Below are 19,952 nucleotides of genomic sequence, written 5' to 3'. Positions count from 1 at the left end.
CTGCTTCCTCTCAAAAGGCTAATGTTGGGGAAACTTCTGGAATGAGTAAGGAAACTGTCTCTAGATCAGAGATTTTGAACCAGGGGATGCTATTGTCCCACCCAAGGGGACTTTTATGGCACTCCTGGGAGACATTTTGGTTGTCATGGCAGGAAGATGCTACTGGCATCTGGTGTGTAGGCCAGGATCCTGCTAAATGTTTTGCAATGTGTATGGCAGCCCTAGGCAACTAAATCATGAAACCAAAATCCCAGTGGTGCTGAGGCTGAGAAACCCGGCTCTCAGAGACATTTTTACATGCAACAAAATCCCAACTTCTTTCGTATTTGTAGAAATGATTCCATATAGACTGTTCTATCAGTCCTGGGTCAGAACAGGATAAGAAGGAAGCTGGTGGGGGCATGGTGGCTCCCGCCTGTAATCCCAGCACTTTGGGAGGCCGAGGTGGAGTGGATCGCCAGGAGGTCAGGAGTTCGAGAGACCAGCCTGGCCAACGCCCATGAGAACCCGTTCTACTAAAAATGCAAAAATTAGCTATGCCTGGTGGCATGCACCTGTGTCCCTTAGCTACTTTCGGGAGGGGCGGAGCCAGGAGAACTGCTTGAACCCAGGGTTGTGGGGTGAGTGGGAGGTTGCAGTGAGCCCAGATCGTGCCACTGCCCTGCCGCCTGGGTGACAGAGCAAGACTCTGTCTCAAAAAAGGAAGTAATCATTTCCCTAGTTGGATGTTATTTTTTTTCCAAGATCCAGGAACTTCCATGTTGTAACTCCAGTCACTTTCGTCACCTTGCAGGTTCAAAGAAATGCAGAAAACCAGCCGAGGCGCCTCTGCTCCCTGTATAGGTTACACAGCTCACTTGAGACCGCCCGCAGGCAAGGCTCTGTAGCCAGCAAGAAACGTCTAGCCAGCCAGCCCTGACTGTCAGTACTTGTATGTGTGTGTTGGTGGGGAGTTAGACTCGCTGGAGCCTCGCCGTTTCCGTGGGAATTACAGAGCCATTTCGAATCACTTAAAGGAGTGGACGTTGCCAGCAATGAGCTCCCAAAGCCATCCAGGTAAGGCCTGGTCCTTTCTTCTCTGGGCACACAGCGGGGCTTTCTTTTCCCAAAGTAGACTTTCTTGTGGCTGCAGCTTTCTTTCTGAATTCGAGACTTTTGTTTTTCTTGATAGTGGTCACTGTTGGTTTTTGACAGCACACGGTGCAGAATGGATGGTTTGTTCTTCCTCTTGGTGTAAGAAGAATGATAAAACCTGGGAGGATCTGCAGTCAAGTCTGCGGCCCCGGTTTGCAGGCTGACTTGAGTGGCGCACAGGTTTCGTCGCTGCCAGGAGAGAAGTGCTTTTTGACGAGGGTGATGTTTAAAGGTTAGGTTGTGATGTGGAGAGCTGGTTTCTTGCTCAGTGTCTTTGTTGTTTTATGAGGGGTTGTGTGAGGGGTGGGAGTGCTCCTCCGAGCGCGCGTCCGGGCTGCCTGGGAAGAAGCTCATGTTCCCATTCAGGTGGTGGCCATGGTTGCTCCTGGTGTTTGAGTGCCTCTGTGAGAGGCTGCGCTCAGCATTTTACATATAATTCTATATGCATTTAGTACAGCCCCAGATCATCTCAGGCCTGGAGGGAAGAAGTAACTTACCTGAGGTCACAGAGCTGGCAGGTGGGGGACCCACGGGATTGGGAGGCAAGCCTGTCCTGCTCTGAGCTTCAGAAGCGTGTCATGGGCCATCCATTAACGACTTCACACTGTCCATCCTCGGAAAGCCACCGAAGCATGTCATGGCCCATCCCTTTACAACTTCACACTAGGTTCGTATGGGCAAAAGGCAAAGAAAATCTCTAACGGCAGCGTGGAAAGCCGTGGTCAGAACGCTACCGAAATAGCTTGTCTCTGTGTGATGGCATCATGGATGACTTTTTAAATACTTGCCTGTGATGAGCATGTATTGTTTTTATAAGCAGAAAATGAAAAAGAAAACCGTCATTACGAAGACAGAAACATGAGGGAACTATTTTAGGTTATCATGTTACATGAGGAATGCGGACTTTAGAATTAAATTCTGTGATTACACAGACATTGTGAATATGAATGTCTGTGGATCGAGGCTGATGCAAACGTGCAGTAATGACATTCTGTGGTGGGAATGTGCTGAAAGTGATTTTTCTTTTAAAACATTTTATTTCATATTTATTTCATAAGCTAATATAACTTAGAATAAATTTGTATTAGTTGGAAGATACTCTGCTTCCTCTCAAAAGCCTAATGTTGGGGAAACTGGAATGAGTATGAAACTGTCTCTAGATCAGAGATTTTGAACCAGGGGATGCTATTGTCCCCAAGAGGACCTTTGGCACTCCCTGGAGACATTTTTTGGTTGTCATGGCTTGGAAGATGCTACTGGCATCTGGTGTGTGGAGGCCCAGGATCCTGCTAAATGTTTTATAATGTGTATGGCAGCCCTAAACCCCAACAACTAAATACGCAAACCAAAATCCCAGTGGTGCTGAGGCTGAGAAACCCGGCTCTCCAGACACATTTTTACATGTCTGTGATTTACTAACAAAATCCCAACTGCTCGTATTTGTAGAAATGATTCCATGAACTGTTCTATCAGTCCTGGGTCAGAACAAGGATAAAGAAGGAAGCTGGTGGGGCATGGTGGCTCACGCCTGTAATCCCAGCACTTTGGGAGGCCGAGGTGGGTGGATCACTTGAGGTCAGGAGTTCGAGACCAGCCCGGCCAACATGGCGAAACCCCGTTTCTACTAAAAATACAAAAATTAGCTATGCCTGGTGGCATGCACCTGTGATCGCAGCTACTCGGGAGGCCAGGGCAGGAGAACTGCTTGAACCCAGGGTTGTGGGGGTGGTGGAGGTTGCAGTGAGCCCAGATCGCCACTGCTCCCAGCCGGGCTTGGTGACAGAGCAAGACTCTGTCTCAAAAAAAAAAAAAAAGGAAGTCATCATTTCCCTAGTTGGATGTTGTTTTCCAGATCGGAACTTCCATGTTGTAACTCCAGTCTCTCTTTTCTCCTCACCTTGCAGGTTCATCTGCAGAAGCCAGCGATTTCTGCTCTCCCTGTGGGTTACCTGGCCTTATGAGGACCTTTGCCGCAAGGCTCTGTGCTTGAACGTCTGTGACCCAGCCCTGACCGTCCCGGTACTTGTATGTGTTGGTGGGAGTTCGGAGCTCGCTGGAGCTATCGTTTCCGTGGAAATTTTGGTTTCATTTCAATCACTTAAAGGAGTGGATCTTTGCCAGCAATGAGTCTCCCAAAGCCATCCAGGTAAGGCCTGGTCCTTTTCTTCAAGGCACACAGCGGGCTTTCTTTTCCCAAAGTAGACTTTCTTGTGGCTGCAGCTTTCTTTCTGAATTTGAGACTTTTTGTTTTTCTTGGATAGTGGTCACTGTTGGTTTTTGATGCAGCACACGGTGCAGAATGGATGGTTTGATCTTCCTCTTGGTGTAAGAAGAATGGATAAAACCTGGGAGGATCTGGACAGTCTGCGCCCCGGCTCAGGTGGCTGACTTGAGTGGCGCATTGGTGGTTTCACGCTGCCGAGAGAAGTGCTTTTGACGCAGGGTGATGCTTAAAGGTTAGGGTTGTGATGTGGAGAGCTGGTTTCTTCTCAGTGTCTTTGTTGTTTTATGAGGGGTTGTGTGAGGGGTGGGATGCCTCCCTCCGGACCGCTGCCTGGGTTGCCTGTGGGAAGAAGCTCATGTTCCCATTCAGGTGGTGGCCATGTGGTTGCTCCTGGTGTTTGAGTGCCTCTGTGAGAGGCTGCACCAGCATTTTACATATAATTTATATGCATTTAGTACAGCCCCAGATCATCTCAGGCCTGGAGGGAAGAAGTAACTTACCTGAGGTCACAGAGCTGGCAGGTGGGGACCCACGGGATTGGGAGGCAAGCCTGTCCTGCTCTGAGCTTCAGAAGCGCAGGTCATGGGCCATCCATTAACGACTTCACACTGTCCATCCTGAAAGCCACCTGGCGATGTCATGGCCCATCCCTTTACAACTTCACACTGTGCATCCTCGAGAAGCCACCGAAGCATGTCATGGCCCATCCCTTTACAACTTCACACTGTGCATCCTCGGAAGGCCACTGAAGCATGTCATGGGCCATCCCTTTACAACTTTCACACCACTGTCCGGCCCGAGCCTCCGGCATGTCATGGGCCATCCCTTTACGACTTCACACTGTCTGTCCTCGGTGTCACCGGCATGTCACGGGCGGGCCATCCATTTACGACTTCACACTGTTCGTCCTCGAAAGCCTCCGGCTACGTCATGGGCCATCCATTAACAACTCACACCGTCCGCCCTCAGGAGTCACCAGCCGCATGCCAGACCAAACCTTGGGCCCACCACCAACCTGCCTGAGTGTGGGGCTCCTACACAGCCACTCCCGTGCTGCCCAGCCTCCTGCCACTTCCAGCACACCGTGGACTTCAAGGGCACTTAGCCATCGACTTCTGTCTTGCCCACCTGAGAGAGAAGACGGTGGCCACTGAACAGATGCTTGGACAGGCACCTGAGGCTCTGTTAGCCTTGGCTGTGGGTCCAGCTCCTTAGAGCAGAGGCTCAGGGTCTGGGTCACTCTCTTTGAGATTGCCTGGAGCGCTTACACACATCTTTCCCTGGGTGGAATCGGCTTTGTCTGAAAATTCCAGAGGGCAGGATTCCAGGTTTTTTTAGACATGGAAGTTTTATTGAGTTAAATTGTTTATGTATTGACTGATGTAAAGAAATGGTTTATGATGATTCCAAGACAAAATTAAGCGCTGTGGATCAAAGGATCTAAACAGACATCGAGTGGAGCTGGCTCCCTCCCTCCTGCACTGGGCGGCTGTTGGGTGAGAGCGTATCTTTTTTCTGTGTCTAAACATAGTGTTGTGTGTGTGAGCATTTTCATAGAGTATAATTCTATATGCAGGGCCCTGTGTTTTACATTCTGTCCATTTTAATGTGTTATAAGCATCTTTTGGTATCAGTCTGTGTGTAAATATAACTTGCTCTTTTTGATCCCTTGCGAATGGATATTTATGTGGTTGTAGCAGTGTTTATACCAATCCCAAATTGGCATCAAACAATTATTATACATATATTTTGTAAACTTCTAAGTATCCCTACTAGACAAGTTCCAGGAAGTGGAAGCTGGGTCAGCGGGCCCATGCACTTAAAAACAGCATTAGGTTTACTGTCGGATTGTTCCAGAAGCCTTGTTCCAGCTGATCTTCCTAATTCCAGTGTAAGAGGATGCATATTTTTCATTTGTGCTGTACCAGCACTGGGCAGGTTCAGTCTCTTTCATTTTTGTCAGTGTGCGAGGGGAAAATTATTGTTTGAGTTCACTTGATTGTTTTAATGGGGGTGCATATTTTTGTATGACTTGGTGTACACATAATCATAATTTGTACATGCTCTGCAGGCATTTGAAGAGAAAGTATGCTCTTATGATTTTGTTTTAGCCTAAAAACAGCTATATGTATATATCAATATTGTATTTAAAGTTCTTGGCTGGGCGCGGTGGCCCACACCTGTAATCCCAGCACTCTGGGAGGTCAAGGTGGGCGGATCACGAGGTCAAGAGATCGAGACCATCCTGGCTAACATGGTGAAACCCCGTCTCTACTAAAAATACAAAAATTAGCTGGGCGTGCCTGTAGTCCCAGCTACCCAGGAGGCTGAGGCAGGAGAATTGCTTGAACCCGGGAGGCAGAGGTTGCAGCGAGCCAAGATGGCACCACTGTACTCCAGCCTGGAGACAGAGCGAGACTCCGTCTCAAAAAAAAAAGTTCTCTCATTTATATATATTTTATTTATATGTGGGAGGATATGTATGCTTTATATGTTATTTTATTTATATATTAACTCGTTATTTAAATCAGTATAGCTTTACTTATTTTTTTCTGTCCGATTTCTTGGAAAAGTGTGTTTTTCTACTGTGATTATAGTTTTGTAATATTCTTTTTACATTAATAACCATTTTTTGCTTTATATAGTTCAATGTTTTCTTCAATGCTTAAAAATTAATGACTGTTCTTTTGGTAGATCAGCTCTCTTATCAAAATACAATATATTTCTCTTTGTTTAATGTTTCTTTGACCAAGAGCTTATAGTGTTTCATGAGGTATTTCTACCCTTGGTTTCTTTTGGCTAACAAATATTTCTCCATCCACTTGTCTCTAACCTTTTCAGGCTGTGTTCTTTGAGGCTCAGCTCTGGAAACCGCAGGGTGCTGGGTTTGGCCTTTTCTGTGGGAATTTCAGCCGCTGCAGTTCAGTTTGATCACCGGCCTGCCTGGGCCTGTCCTGCCCCTGTGAGTTGGGTTGTATGCGCCTCGTTGCCACCCACGACCTCTCCATTCTCTGTCTCAGTGGGTTGGAGGCTGAAGACCGGCCGCGCTGGCGAGGGCAGGGCTGCCCCTCCGCCCAGCCCATTCTCTGCTCTCCGTCTGTGGGGAGGGTGCAGCTGGGGTGGTTTGCCTGGGGCCTGAAGTCCGCTGGCTGCCTCCTCTGCCCTGTCCACTATCATCTTTCCCTGACGTGTCCGCCCTTCCTCCCAGAGGACCCTGGGCGGCAGGACCCCTTGTGCCAAAACCTGCGCGTGCCACCACACGCACACACTGGCTGGTGGCGCAGCGGCCTGTGTCCACGTCTCGGGCCGGGGATGGGGCTTGTGCAGATCTGTGTCCCCCCTCCCATGCGAGGCCCACTTGCTGGTGTGGCTTCCCCGGCAGCTCCATCCCCAGAGCACTCTAGTTTCGGGAAGTTCCTCTGCGTTTCTTGTCAGCTGATGCACCTGTTCGTCCACTGCCAGGCATTGCTGGAAGTGCTTTCCAATCTTGTCTTTCATCATTTTAGTGGGTTTTGGGAAGAAGACAAATCATTAATACTGAAGGATTCAGTCTGCCGTCTTGAGCGGGAAATTTCTAGGTGTGTTGGAGCACAGCCACGGAACCGCTGTTCCTTTTCCTTGAGCCAAGGAGCCAGGTCGTGGGCTGCCTTGCCATCACCGGGCAATGCGGTGCTCGGGGCCTGCCTGGCTGTACCTCCCCTCCCTCCATGCGTCTCTTGTGCCGTCCTCTTCTGCCTGGCCCTGTCCTTTGCCCTGCCTACCCGGCTCACTCTTGCCTGCCTGGCTCACCCTTGCCCAACCACCTGGCGTGGGGCTCTGCTCCTGTGTGACCTGGTGTGGGTGACCATGCTGCCCCTCACTCCCTGGGCAGGCCGGGCTGGGGGAGTCCAGCTGCCCGTGGGCGCCCTCTCACATTTGGAGTGTGACTTGGCTTTGCCCTGATGATGAAGTACCCTTCTAGTGTGGTGTGCATGGCTTTCCTCTCCCTGTGTTCTGTGAAAGTCGTCTGCTGCTGGGTGAGTTTTGTGTTATGGTTTTATTGCTGTTCCCGCTGAACTTTGCCAGAGCCAGGCCCTGGTTCTCTGACGTCAAAGCTGCTTAACTGTTGGGATTTTATTGCTCTAAATAACGATTTCTAATGATGTGAGCGGCCTGAGGAAAGAACCTGGATTGACTTAGCCTGGAAGAGCTCTCCTTTGAAAGGAGGCCCTGAAGCCTTACGCCCCTTGCCCGGCCAGCCCTCCACACCCTCCCTGTGGGGATGCGCCATGCAGGGCACAGAGCCTCTGCCCTGAAGCCGAGTCCCCGGCATAAAACCAGGAGCGTGGACGGGAAGCCTACAGGGGCCTGCTGGCAGGACAAGCCAAGGCTCCTTTTCCCTCCCATTCGCTTGCTTTCCTCCAAGGACAGTTCCCCCAAGTAACTGTCTTTGTCTTTCCTTGTGGTTAAGGGCTTAGGATACTGGCCACTTGACTGGCCAGCAGCAAAGGCAGACGTTGTTACTTGGCCACCCACTTAACACTACCCTGTCCCTCCAGTGTCATTTACTTTCCCTTCTGGAACGTTTGTGCCTAGAGAAAGTCTTGCCCAGAAATGTTCTCAGTGTCAAGGAGCCCCGCAGTGGATTTGCCGGGACGTGTCAGTGTCAGCCAGATGATGCTCTCGATAGGAAGCTGGTCGAGCAGGCAGTGGCGAGTAATTTGAGCATCCTCTCGCTCCTGGAATCTTGGTGCGAGGTACGGATAATGTTGAGTTCAAGACAAAATAAGTGGCCAGGCACGGTGGCTCAAACCTGTAATCCTGGTACTTTGGGAGGCCGAGGTGGGCAGATCATTTGAGGTCAGGAGTTCACGACCAGCCTGGTTAACACGGTGGAACCCCGTCTCTGCTAAAAATGCAACAATTAGCCAGGCGTGGTGGTGCGCACCAGTCGTCCCAGCTACTTGGGAGGCCGAGGCAGGAGAATCGCTTGAATCTGGGAGGTAAGGTTGCAGGGAGGCAAGGTTGCAGTGAGCTGAGATTGTGCCACTGCACTGTAGCCTGGCTGACAGAGCAAGACTCTGTCTCAAAAAAAATAAAAAATAATAAAGAAAAGGATGTTGTGGGAAACTTGTGTAATTTAAGATCAGTGTTTTAATTTGGGCCATTCTATGATTTCTTAATATTCTGGTCAGTCTGAACTACCCCATCTACACAAAAGCAGCTAAAAAGTCTCTGTCAACAATAACTTGGTGGTTAGTGAGTTCCTGGTAATCCAATTGCTTCAAACCACTGTTAAGTGTTAATCCTGTGAGTCCCAGGGAGAAGGCTCTCGCTCTGGGGGTGCTTCCAGTCCTCATGTCCTGCTCTAACTTTATTTGATCTTGAATCTGTTTATTTTAACCATTGTGGCTGCCAATATTTTAATATATATAAAATAATATCAATTTTAATATAGAAATGATCTCATAAAGATGCATTTTTATGAGACCTGAACGGTCTGGTGGAGTGGTCGGACTGTTCAGGAATCTGAAAGAAGGTGGTAGGGAGGAAATGGACAGGTGGAAAGGAATGGATCAGGAATGGAAATGGAAGGAATGGAAGGAATGGAAATGGATCTGGATCAGGCCTACGGGTATCGACAGGATTATATGTGGGTGGTTATTGGTATCGGCTGCGGTTCAGGGTGTGTGGTTATATCCAGGTGCGCACGTGGTTAGGGTGGCCCAGGTGGTTCGGGCGGTGGCGGCATGTGGTTGGCAGGTGTTCGACCCAGGTCAGCCACGGCGCGCGGCCCTAGACTGGCGATCTGCCACGCGCGCGCGCACGCGTCTCTTGGCGATCAAGACGTCCTGGTCTCTGAGCGCTGGCGGCGCACGCGCGCGTCAGCGTGACGAGACGGACGCGATGCGCACGTGCGCGCGCTTTAGGCGCGCGTGCGCGATCCGCGAGCCAATGCGCGATCTGATATGCGCGCGTCTTTACTGCGATGCGCGCGCGTCTCTGAGATTATGTAATGATGTCCATTCTCACCATGGGCGCTCGGATCGCGCAAGGCGCGATATCCCATTGGTCCTTTATCGATAAGTGGCGGCGACGTGCGGCAGACTATCCCATAATCGATGCGGCGTATATGATCGCGGTGCGGCAGGCGGCAGGCATATCCCCATTATCCAACTATACCGGGATAAGTGGCGGCGGATCAAAAGCGCGATGGCGGCGATCGGCAGGCAGGTTAGATCCCATCGTCATCCGAGTACCGGATATGGCGGCGATCGCGCGTGGATAAAGCGGTGGCGGCGCGCGGATGGCGGCGGATGCGGCATATCCCCATCATATCGGGATGCGGCGGCATGACGCGCGCGATATGGCGGCGACGCGCGCAAGCGCGGCATGTTGAGGGGATCCACTGTTCTATAATCGGGATGCGTATGACGCAGATACGCGACGGCATGATGGCGGCGGATTGTGTGTGTGTGTGTGTGTGTGTGTGTTAGGGTCTTGCTGTCGACCAGGCTGGAGTGTGGTGGTGTGCATTGCAGCCTCAGCTTCCTGGGCTTCAGTGATCCTCCTACCTCAGGCTCCCTAGTAGCTGGGATCACAGGTGCATGCCACCACACCCAGCTAACTTTTAAAATTTTTTGTAGAGACTGGGTCTCACCATGTTGTCCAGGCTGGTCCCCAACTCCTGGACTCAAGCAATCCTGCCCCCTCGGCCTCCCAAAGTGCTGGATTACAGGTATGAGCCATTGTACCCGGCTAGCAATACTACAAAGTTTTAAGAGGCAGAAAAGGAATTTTGAAGACCTGCAGTTAACCCAAGACATTGATTCTGAGCTTCTGGTCGCAGGTGGGTTGCAGATTCTGAGCGTGACCCTTGCTCAGAAACAGGGTGGCAGGAGGTAATGAGAAAGCCTGGGAGCTGAGAGTGGCTTTGCGGGAGGCTCAAGAGGGCTCCCAGGAGGAGGGGGTGTGCAGGCAGCAGGTGCAGCCAGCTGGCAGGAGTCCAGGGGAGCTCGGACACGGAGACAGGGCCTGAGAGCACGCCTGGTGCCAGCTGGAGAAGAGCGTCTTCATGGCCCCTGCAATGAGCAGCCCTGGGGATTCTGGGTAGGAGGGAGTGAGGTTGAGCCATGAGAACATGGGAGAGTAGACCAGCCCTGCATCAACTGGAGATTTTAGAGAAGGACAGCGGAAATGCCTTGATGGTTCAGGCTGATGTTGGGGTGAGAAATGCTTTTGATCCCCATGTACCGCTTGCTTCCGCTTTCTAAAGGAAAGGTTTCAAAAATACTTGTGTACGTTTTCTGACGCACAGCCCCGCCTGTCTGAATGTGCATCCTCCCAGCCACCCGGCACGGGGCGTCTGCAGCTCTCAGATTGTCACTAGCCTGGATTCTCCATGCCATCATTATCTGGGATCTTAATCAGTCAAGGTTTGTTCTGGAAATCATGTAGTCAAGGACTTATTTTTCAACCTACTTTTTTTTTTTTGATCCTCAAATTGTGTTTTGTCTTTTAAAAATCACGAGTACTCAGTCATTCTGAAGAGCTCAGAAAATTCACTGTCAATGGAGCATTGATGGTTTGTTTTGGCAATTCTCTGGAAATTCTTACACAGTTTGTGGAACATTTGCATTTGTGTCCCTTTTTCAAAGCCACTATTGTAGAAATGCAAATTTCTGAGTTCTGAGATGCTGAATGTTGGATGATTAATGATATTGAAATTTAAGAATGAACTCCTGGTATGTATTTGACATAGAAAACTCGGTGTGAGAATCATTAGAAACCATTGAGCACAGCTTGGCAGGGAACAGAAAGGCTGTGATTGAGGCACCCGGTGGTGGGGGCAGGTCGCACGTGGACAGGTGTGCAGGTGCGTGGCTGCCTCCGGGTGCCAGGCTGTGTGAGGCAGGAGCTACTGCTGTAAAGGTCTGGCTCTCCTTGACCATAGGTATTCAAAACTCATCATAATAATACATCAGTCTTGATGACTTGCTTGCTCCAAGTCAACCCCTCTGCGCGTTTAAGAGAACGCAATAAACAGCAGGTTTGTTCTGAGGTTTGCTTTGCTGCTGCTTCATTTGTGCTTGCATATAGCCTATGACATGAGCTGGACACCTTATTTCTGTTTTGTAGATGAGGAAACCAGTGTTACTGCTATTGAGTGCTTAGGTAGGCTGAGGCTGGGCAGCACATCAGAGGCCAATCTGGCACTGCTAGAATTGGTCACCTGCCCTCAAGGAGCACAAGCCTCTCAGCGGCAGAACGCTGGGCACCTGGGACCTCGGAGGCATCGAGCCTCTCTGCTTGTGTGAGCTCCCTGGCCAGGGCAGGCAGGGCAGCAGGCATCCTGGTCCACTGTGGTTCATGCCGTGAGAGGGCTGGGCTGGGCATGGAAGCCCCCTGAGGGATGTGGAGGCCAAGGGAGGCTGTCCCCTAGAAAGTTGCTGAGGCTGAAACACCCCTGCGAGGAGGGTTGGTGGCTCCCGCCGGTCCAGCCCTGCCGTCTGGGGCCCTGTCCTGCAACGCAGGCTTTGTATCACAGTTAGTTTCGACGAGCGTGGGTTTTGCCATCAGGGAACTTTATCTGTCCGTCCTCTGTCTTTTTGTGAACTTTCTCTGAGCTGTCTTTGCCAGTCCTTAGAATGTTGAGACTGAAGGAGTGACTGGGTGATTGGTATAACCAAGCGAACTCTGAGATTTGGGCTGAAGCTTTCATGTTGTGGTCACTTACCATCCTTCCCTTTGTTTATTTCATGAGAACATGGCAAAAAATGGGCACTTTGGGGAAAATTATAATGAAAATTACAGTTAATTTTAAGAAATTAAAATTAAGACAAAAATCAACTGAGGCATCTACCTAAACTTTTTTGAATTATATCTGACCTTGAGTTTTTAAACTGGTTAGCTTTCAGCCACCTAATCAATAAGACACTGGGAGTGCTGGCCCTTTAGGAGTGATAACGCAGTGGTGGGGACGGAGGCCTTGGGGCGTTATTTTCATGTTTGCTTCTCTCTCCGTCCCCCTTTTTAGGAAAACAAATACAAATAGAAAAGACAAATTCTGCCTCTCAGGGAGCTAGGCACAGCTGATTCGGAGACCGAAGCGCGTAGGCCAGGCCTTTGGGAGTCCCCTGGAGAGCGTAGGCGGCTGTTTCCCTCCAAGATGCTGCTGGGCCTGCGGGCTCTTGGTTGTCTGTGAGGGTCCTGAACCCGGCTGGCTCATGGTGGCTTTGTTCGCACTGGACCCCAGGCTCCCTCGTCTCCCTCAGCCCTCACTGTACTCTCCTCCATCTCTGCCCCCCGTCCCCTTGCTGTCTTTCCTTCAGTGCTACAACCCGGACTCAGGACCCAGTGGGGTTCCGTGCTGACACACAGCTGTAGAGCTCCTGGGATTTTACCTTGAGACACAGTATTCAAGATGACTATCATTTCCTAGCTTTCACCAAGACTCTGTACGTTCAAAAGGAGTAGTAAAACTTACTGTAGCGTATTTGTTTTTTACAAAATACATAAGTGACCTAAATGTACTTATTTTTGTTCCATTTGAAATAGCATTTATAAAGAATGAGGTAAAGTTGGTCTATGTGTCTTAATGTTCATTTTTTAGTGATGGTCATTAACTGGGGGAGTTTTTTTTCTGTATATAACTACATTCTCAAAGGTTCAAATTAACTCTTTGAGTGTGTATCCACTTGAGATGTCAGGGTTTGTTATTGTGAAGCCATTGTCTTCAGAGCTTTTCCCTAAAAGAAGTTTTGTGATTGGGGCCAGTTTTTTAAAAAATTTTAAATTTTAAATGCTTAGACCATTTTCTTAGAAGATTGCATCCATAATCTGGTTGTTTAGGTGATGTCTGCGTTCGTTCAGCCTGCTATCATAAAATACTTTAGGGTGGATGATATGTAAATAACAGAAATTTCTTGCTCACAGTTCTAGGGGCTGGGAAGTCCAAGATCAAGGTGCTAGCGGACTTGGTGTCTGGTGAGGGCTGCTCTCTGCTTCATAGATGATGCCTTCTTGCTGTGTCCTCACCTGTTGGAAGGGGTGAGGGGTCTCACTTGAACTTCTTTAATAAGAGCCTTTAATAAGAGGCACTAATCCTATTCCTGAGAGTCCATAACTTAATCGCTCCCCAGAGGCCCCACCTCTTAATACTATCACATTGGGTATTACATTTTAGTACATGAATTTTGGGGGGGACGCCAACATTCAGACCACAGCAGCTGCTAAAGCCAAGAGAATACGTTTCGTTATAAGAGCTAACGGTTTTCTTTCAATTGGTTTGCATTCATAGCCAAGGATATTCCTTTTTAAATATCTGAGTTATCCTAGGAAATATGTAGAAATTGGATGTTTATTAGCACTGTGTTTCTCAGTGACTCGTTGTTTCAGTAGGGTTTGTGAAATGCTGTCAGAGTGTCAGGCAAGGCTGTGGAGTCTGTTCTGAGTACACTTAGGGTTTCCGTGTGTTGTCCTGAAGCCTTTCTCACTTCTTCACATCTAGGGTAAGGCCGTACTGACGGGAATTCCTTCCTCCCTGTTAGGTGGTGTGATGCAGAATTCTTGATGCTCTTCGTTTTCACATGGACTGAATCCAAATCAGTTGGGGCTGATTCTTCCAGCCCTGTCTTCTCATCCTGGTCTGACACCGCACAATGCACACCTTCCTGCCGCAGGCTTGCCGAGGTGCTGCCTGGCCCTGTCTTTGCCGGAACGCCTGCGGTCTCCATGTGGCTGTGCAGGAGCAAAGGCAACCTTCGCCCCACATCTCTCTCATGTGCTTCCACAGCACTGCCTTGTTTTCGTGATAGGATCGGGGAGGGAGGAAGGCAAGGTTAATTTTTTCTTTCTGATGTACTAGTGGATAAAAAGAGTTTTGGAACATTTGAGGAGGTCCTAGGGGAAACTGGAGACACGGAAAGCAGAGGTTTTCACCGGTAAACCAGAGAGATGATGAGTTTTAGTTTTTGTAGTGCCTGATGCATTGTACATGTTGAAAGCCGAGTCCTTGATGGTAACGGTGGCTCTGGTGATGGTGGAGATGGGAGGTTAGGGTCCTGTTAGAGATGTTTAGTGGGTGCTGCAGTGAGCCCAGTTTTCTGAGTGACAGGGACTAGGGTATGACTGCTGAAGGGGGAGTCAGATCTTTAGTGCCCTTTATCTCTGGTGGGCTTTTCATCCTTGGTCTTGCAGCATCAGGACGGGGCCAGGGTGCCTGGCCTGGAGGGGGTGTGGGCTTGGGCCGAGGACTGCAGGGCGCAGGTGTCCTCTCACTGTGGCCCTCAGCACGGGGAGCCCTGTGGCTTTGAGGCAGATGCTTCATTCAAGGCAGGTGGTTCTTTTCTGAATGCAAACATACACGTGAGCATCCCCAAAGGCTGCTTTTGAGAGATGATGTCCGTCTCCATGTCCAGCCTGTTGCAACGGGATGATAAGACGCAGAGGCTGCCTGACAGCTGGAAGGGTGCAGAGGCATCTCTGAGCAGCAGCACCGGTGGAGGACCCAGCCCGGAAGTGCTGACACCCCACCATGGTCCTCCTCTGTCCCATGCAGCCCAGCCTTAAGCAGCAGCACCGGTGGAGGACCCAGCCCGGAAGTGCTGACACCCCGCCATGGTCCTCCTCTGTCCCATGCAGCCCAGCCTTCAGGAGATGCACCATCAGGCATTTGGGTGGCAGGCTGGAGCTCAGTGGGGCTGTCCCCACTGGGGCCCCTCTCTAGCTTCTGAAAACAGTTGAATTGTCTCTCTGCTTTTACATCTGTCTGTGATTTGGTTCATTTTTGTTCTTCTCCAGTCCTCAGTAAGATTTGGTAAAACATAATTTCTCGATGGTTCAGGAAGGCAGGGGTGGGGCTATGTCCATGCTTGCACAGCCTAGTGTGAACAGCTGAGCTCACTGCTCTGTGACTGGCTTGCTGCAGCTGAGGTTCAGGGAAGAGCTGGGGTGTCCTGGGGTGAGGGAGCAGCAGCACCAGCAGGACCCCATGCCCCAACCACTGTAGGGACCACCCTGGCCCAAATGTGTTAGAAACTAGGAGGGTATCTGGGGTGGGGACACATCCCACTCTTCTCGCTTTGTGTTCAGGCCCCCAGCCTCTTTTTGTCATGACATCTTGATGTCTCCCTACTCAACTGCCAGCACTTCTGCTGAGGGAAGCAGTCACAAGGCCCGGTGGCCCTGGCCTGAGCGTGGATGTGGCTTTCTTGGTTCTTGGCTGCGGTTTCCTTGAACTCTCCATGTCTGTAAGACCTGATGCATGAGGATCACATGTGGGAAGGGTGTTTCTTGTGTTTATCAGTGTTTCCGTTTCTTTGGAAGTTACATGGATGCTGTTATGAGTGGATTTGGTGGACTGATTCGCATGGGTGTGGCCTCAAGGATTGCATTTTCTAAGGAGATGGTGTTTTTAATGCCTTAGCCAGGAGATTGCAGGGTGCCCTGGGCCACGTGTGTGGTTCTCTGGGATGATTCTGCTCTGGAGCTCTGCTGAGGGATGTTATTTCAGACTTCAGTACTGTCTCAAGAAAAAAAGAACAATGTAGGTCTCCGTTGAGTTGCTCACGTCACCTGAGAGAGCGTGGCTTCAGTGCTTCTCAGCCATGTCCAGATCAGAGCATTTAGGCTTCACCTGGGGAGTGGGCAGGGGCAGGAGCTTGGAGATCACTGCCCAGGGGTGGCTCTGTGCCCAGGGGTGGCCCGGGCTGGGCCCATTGCCTCCTGGGGCTAGGGTTGCTTCCTGTTATCAGGCCCTGTTTCTTTAGAAAGATACTTGGCTTTGGCTTTTGCCTTCTGGTGGCACCTGGCCCTGCAGCTGATGGAAACTGGCAGAGCAGAGGACTTCACTGGGACAGTGAGCAATGGGGTAGCCCTGTGTTTACAGGCAAAGCCCAGACCCTCTTATGACGGAAGGGTAGGGCAGGGCAGCCGGCCTTCACCTGGATAGCAACAAGGTAGCTGATGTATCTGAGTTGGTATATTCATTCAGAGACATTGGTTAAAATTACTTGTCAGTATAACATCTTTACCATTGTTTTCTTCAAAGCCAGATTCTGTATTTTCTGCTTTTGTGTAAACTAAATATATAGGTTTCTTAAATACAGATGACCTCTGCCTTCACAGTTTATTTGGATACCTTTCAAGTCAGTTTTACACACATGCTCTCTGGAAACAAAACTCAGCCACTGGGGAACCGAACCTACGCTTTTGGTAGAATCTCCGCCTTGGGTGGGAGCCTGGAGGCCCTGGACCCCGTGTGATACCTGCTCCAGAATCTTCCACCAGTGGCTTTTGAAATGTGGTTAGTGGCTGAATCTCACTTCTGCCTCAGATGCTTATGGAATCTTCTGGATGGACTGAGCTCAGAATCTCACTGAATACTGTGGTCCTATCAGTCTAAACTTTGTACATAAAAATCCATAGGAATCTCATGGCAGCTGCTGAGGATTTGGAGAACTCCCTTAGAAAAATAATAGGAATTTATTTTTTCCTCTTTTACATAGTGGATATTTAAATTTTGAACATCAAATGGTAGTTTTGGATTTTAAAAGCTCAGCGTGAATAAACTTTGAGCTCAGATGCAGCTGTTTTTTAGTGTGTCAGTTTTATTAGATATCATTTGATGTTTGCACCAGGGAGTTTGGACGAAGGTCAGTGTGAGAATCTCAGGGATAACTGGGCTGCTGCAGGGGTCAGACAAGGCCTCCTGTCTGGGATTTTGGGGCACTGATGGAATGAAGGGGAGTGGGAGGAGAGGGTAACGAGTAGAGGCTGCCGTTGCCCCAGTTGTATTGGAGGGTGGTGAGAGAGGTGGTGGAGAGGAAGCTGCGCAGGCCTCCAGGAACGCACTGCACCGGCTTTGAGTTGTGAGAGAGGTGCCATGGGAGGTCTAAAAACCATGCATTTTGGGACTGAGATAAAACACGTCCGGCTGGTGGCATGGACCAAACCAGCTGGGAGTGGAGTTGTCTCTCTGTGCTTGTCTGGAGTACCTGCCTGTGCTCTCTGAGCAGCCTCCGCACCTGGCTGGTGGGCGGGGCTGAGCCTCCCCTCCAAGGCCGCAGATTCTCTGGCTTCGGGTGTGCTGGGAGATGTCTTCTGCGTGGCCTGGCTTTCCTGGGATTTCCAGACCAGATCCACCTCGTTCTCCCCTTTCTCTGTGTCTTTCTACCCGCCAAGAGATAGCAGTGTACAAAAACAAGCCAGCATTTCTTGTTCTCTTGCTATTTGTAACCTGTCCCGAGCCTGGACTGGGTCCAGTCCGCTCATTTATTCTGCCAGGGCCCAGTCTGCAGATCTCAGCCGAAGCCGTTGTCCTGCCTGGCTCACTCTGTTCCTGGAAAGCTTCGTCACGCACAGCCAGGGGCCGCTTTGGGTGCATCCTGTCTCCCCCGTCGCCGTATGTTTGGGAGCAGAAGTTGGCTCTGGTCAGATATGTGGATGTGCTGTTAATTTATCCTCATTCTTGGAAGCAAGTTGGGAGCTCAGAGGAAAGGAAGAGCCACAAAATGTCAAACCCAGCAGTGGCCATCTGACTCGGTTGCTCATCGCTACAATATGTGATTAAGATGGAAGTGTTTGATTTCCTTGCTTGCCAGATTTAGGCCTCATTTTGTTTACTCCCTTGAGTCCTGATTTCTTCCTGTTAAGGGAGGAAGTTTGCAGCGATAACCAGCTTGCAGTGGGGTTTTCTGTGAATGGAGCTTGTATTGGTGAGATGGGTGGCGTGGGAGTCCCCTGCCAGTTAGTGGCTTATGCAGGGTGTAAGTTTCTCTCAAAGTGGACATTTTCCGCCTTCCTGGAGCCTAAGCGTTTATTTTGCCGGTGAGTACAGCTGAGTCTCACATGCACCTGACAGCAGTGTCTCCGAGCCTTGCCATTTCCTTCACTCCCTCCCTTGGAGCCATTTGTGTGACAACCTGCTGTTCAGTAAAACCAGTTTAGCGGAGTGGGTGTGTGTTAATTCCAGTGTGTTTAAAAATAAATTCATATGATGAGAGTGGCACTTTACCCCGTGGTCTTCCTCTCAGTAACCCATAGCCCCAGTCCAACCATGAGAGAAACATCAGACAAATTCCAGTAGACACGCATCCTACAATCTACTCTTGCCAGGCCCATTTGATATGCCAAGGTCATCGGAAACAAGCATCTTCTGAGAAACTGTCCACCAGAAGGGGCCTCGGGAAATGTGACACCTAAGTGTGATGTGGAATTCCTGGATGGGAGCCTGGATGGGATCCTGGATGGGATCCTGGATGGATCCTGGAATAGAGTAAAAGACATTAGTGGGAAACTTCAGGAAATCCTAAACTCTAGAATTTTAGTTAATGACAGTAATGTCAGTATTGGTTCCCAGTTGTGACTAACGTACCATAGTAAGGTAGGATGCTAATAATAGCGGGGACTGTGCGGGTGGTATCGGTAGGGTATATGGCAGCTCTCTCTACTGTCTACTCAAGTTTTAATAAAATTTGTCAAGAATTTTGAGTTCACAAAATGAAGTACATTTATAGATACTCTCTTTTGCTTAATGTTCGCTCATGAATGGTTGTATACTGTAGTTACTTTAGCACCTAGCTTTTATAGTTTTTCCTTTGGGGATTATTTTTTTATGGTTGTGCATGGATGTGATAGATTAACTTAACAAGTCATTGTTGGTGGACAGGGAGTTTGTTTTCAGCCTTTCCATTGTTGTTACTATAAACATATGGCCTTGAAGAGCACCCATGTGTAAGTGGACTTTTTAACTGAAGTATCATAGGCATCCAGGAAAGTGCAGGAATCATGACTGCTTAGCTTGATGGACTCTCCCAAAAGGAAGATGCCTGTAACTGCTACCCAGATCGTGAAATGGGACATCCCAGCACCCAGAAGCCCGTATGCGTCCTCTCTCAGTTACTGTACCCTCACTCTCACACCCTCTAGATACCACTTCTCTAGCTTCTAACATGAGTTTCTCCTGGTTTTGAATATCATATAAATCATATAATACTTATTTTTATTGTCTGGATTATTTCACTTGACAATATGTTAGATTTGTTGATACTGTGGCTTATAGTAGTAGTTTCTTCATTTAATGGATGTGTAATATTTCATTGTATGAACATATCACAAATTACTTATTGGTTCAATTGCTGATGACATTTTGGTACTTTCCAGTTTGGAATTACGTATAATGCTACTGTAACATTCTTGTATATATCAGTTGGTTCATATAAGTATGCGTTTCTTTTGATAAGGTGTATGTATGCCAGACAGTCTTCAAATTGATTGTACCAATTTACACTCTGACCTATAGAATGTTGCTCTGTCCATGCCAATACATGGTATTATAATTCTTTTTCATTTTAACTATTATAGTTTCATTTGTATTTCCCAAATTACTAAAAATGTTGAGTACCTTTTCATATGTGTATTGACCAACTAGAGGTCCTCTTTGGTAGATAAGTTTCTATTCATTTAAGAAATTGGTTTGTCTTTATTTTTCTTACTGAGTTGTAGGAGCTATTTCTATAGACTGGATATGAGTGAGCTTTTTGTTGTTTGTTGCTATTTTCTATCAGTCTGTGTGCAGCCTTTTCCCTTTCTTAATGGTGTTTTTGGTTTTTTT

The 19,952-nt window shown here is 49.0% G+C and overlaps 1 protein-coding gene across 4 annotated transcripts in view; it reads left to right on the top strand.

Moving 5' to 3' along the window:
- The first annotated feature begins 980 nt into the window (after positions 1 to 980).
- Positions 981 to 19,952, top strand: part of HDAC4 (histone deacetylase 4) — a 298,215-nt gene continuing 279,243 nt past the window's right edge. For all 4 annotated transcript variants that reach the window (XM_031651658.1, XM_031651660.1, XM_031651650.1 and 1 more), the window contains exon 1: positions 981 to 1,056. In XM_031651658.1, coding sequence (XP_031507518.1) covers positions 1,035 to 1,056 — 22 coding nt within the window. In that variant the 5' untranslated portion in view covers positions 981 to 1,034. The remainder of the gene's footprint in view (positions 1,057 to 19,952) is intronic.

This window comes from Papio anubis, chromosome 10, assembly GCF_008728515.1.
Source record: "Papio anubis isolate 15944 chromosome 10, Panubis1.0, whole genome shotgun sequence".
NCBI classification, from domain to species: Eukaryota; Metazoa; Chordata; class Mammalia; order Primates; family Cercopithecidae; genus Papio; species Papio anubis.
This window is presented reverse-complemented; position numbering and strand designations above follow the sequence as displayed.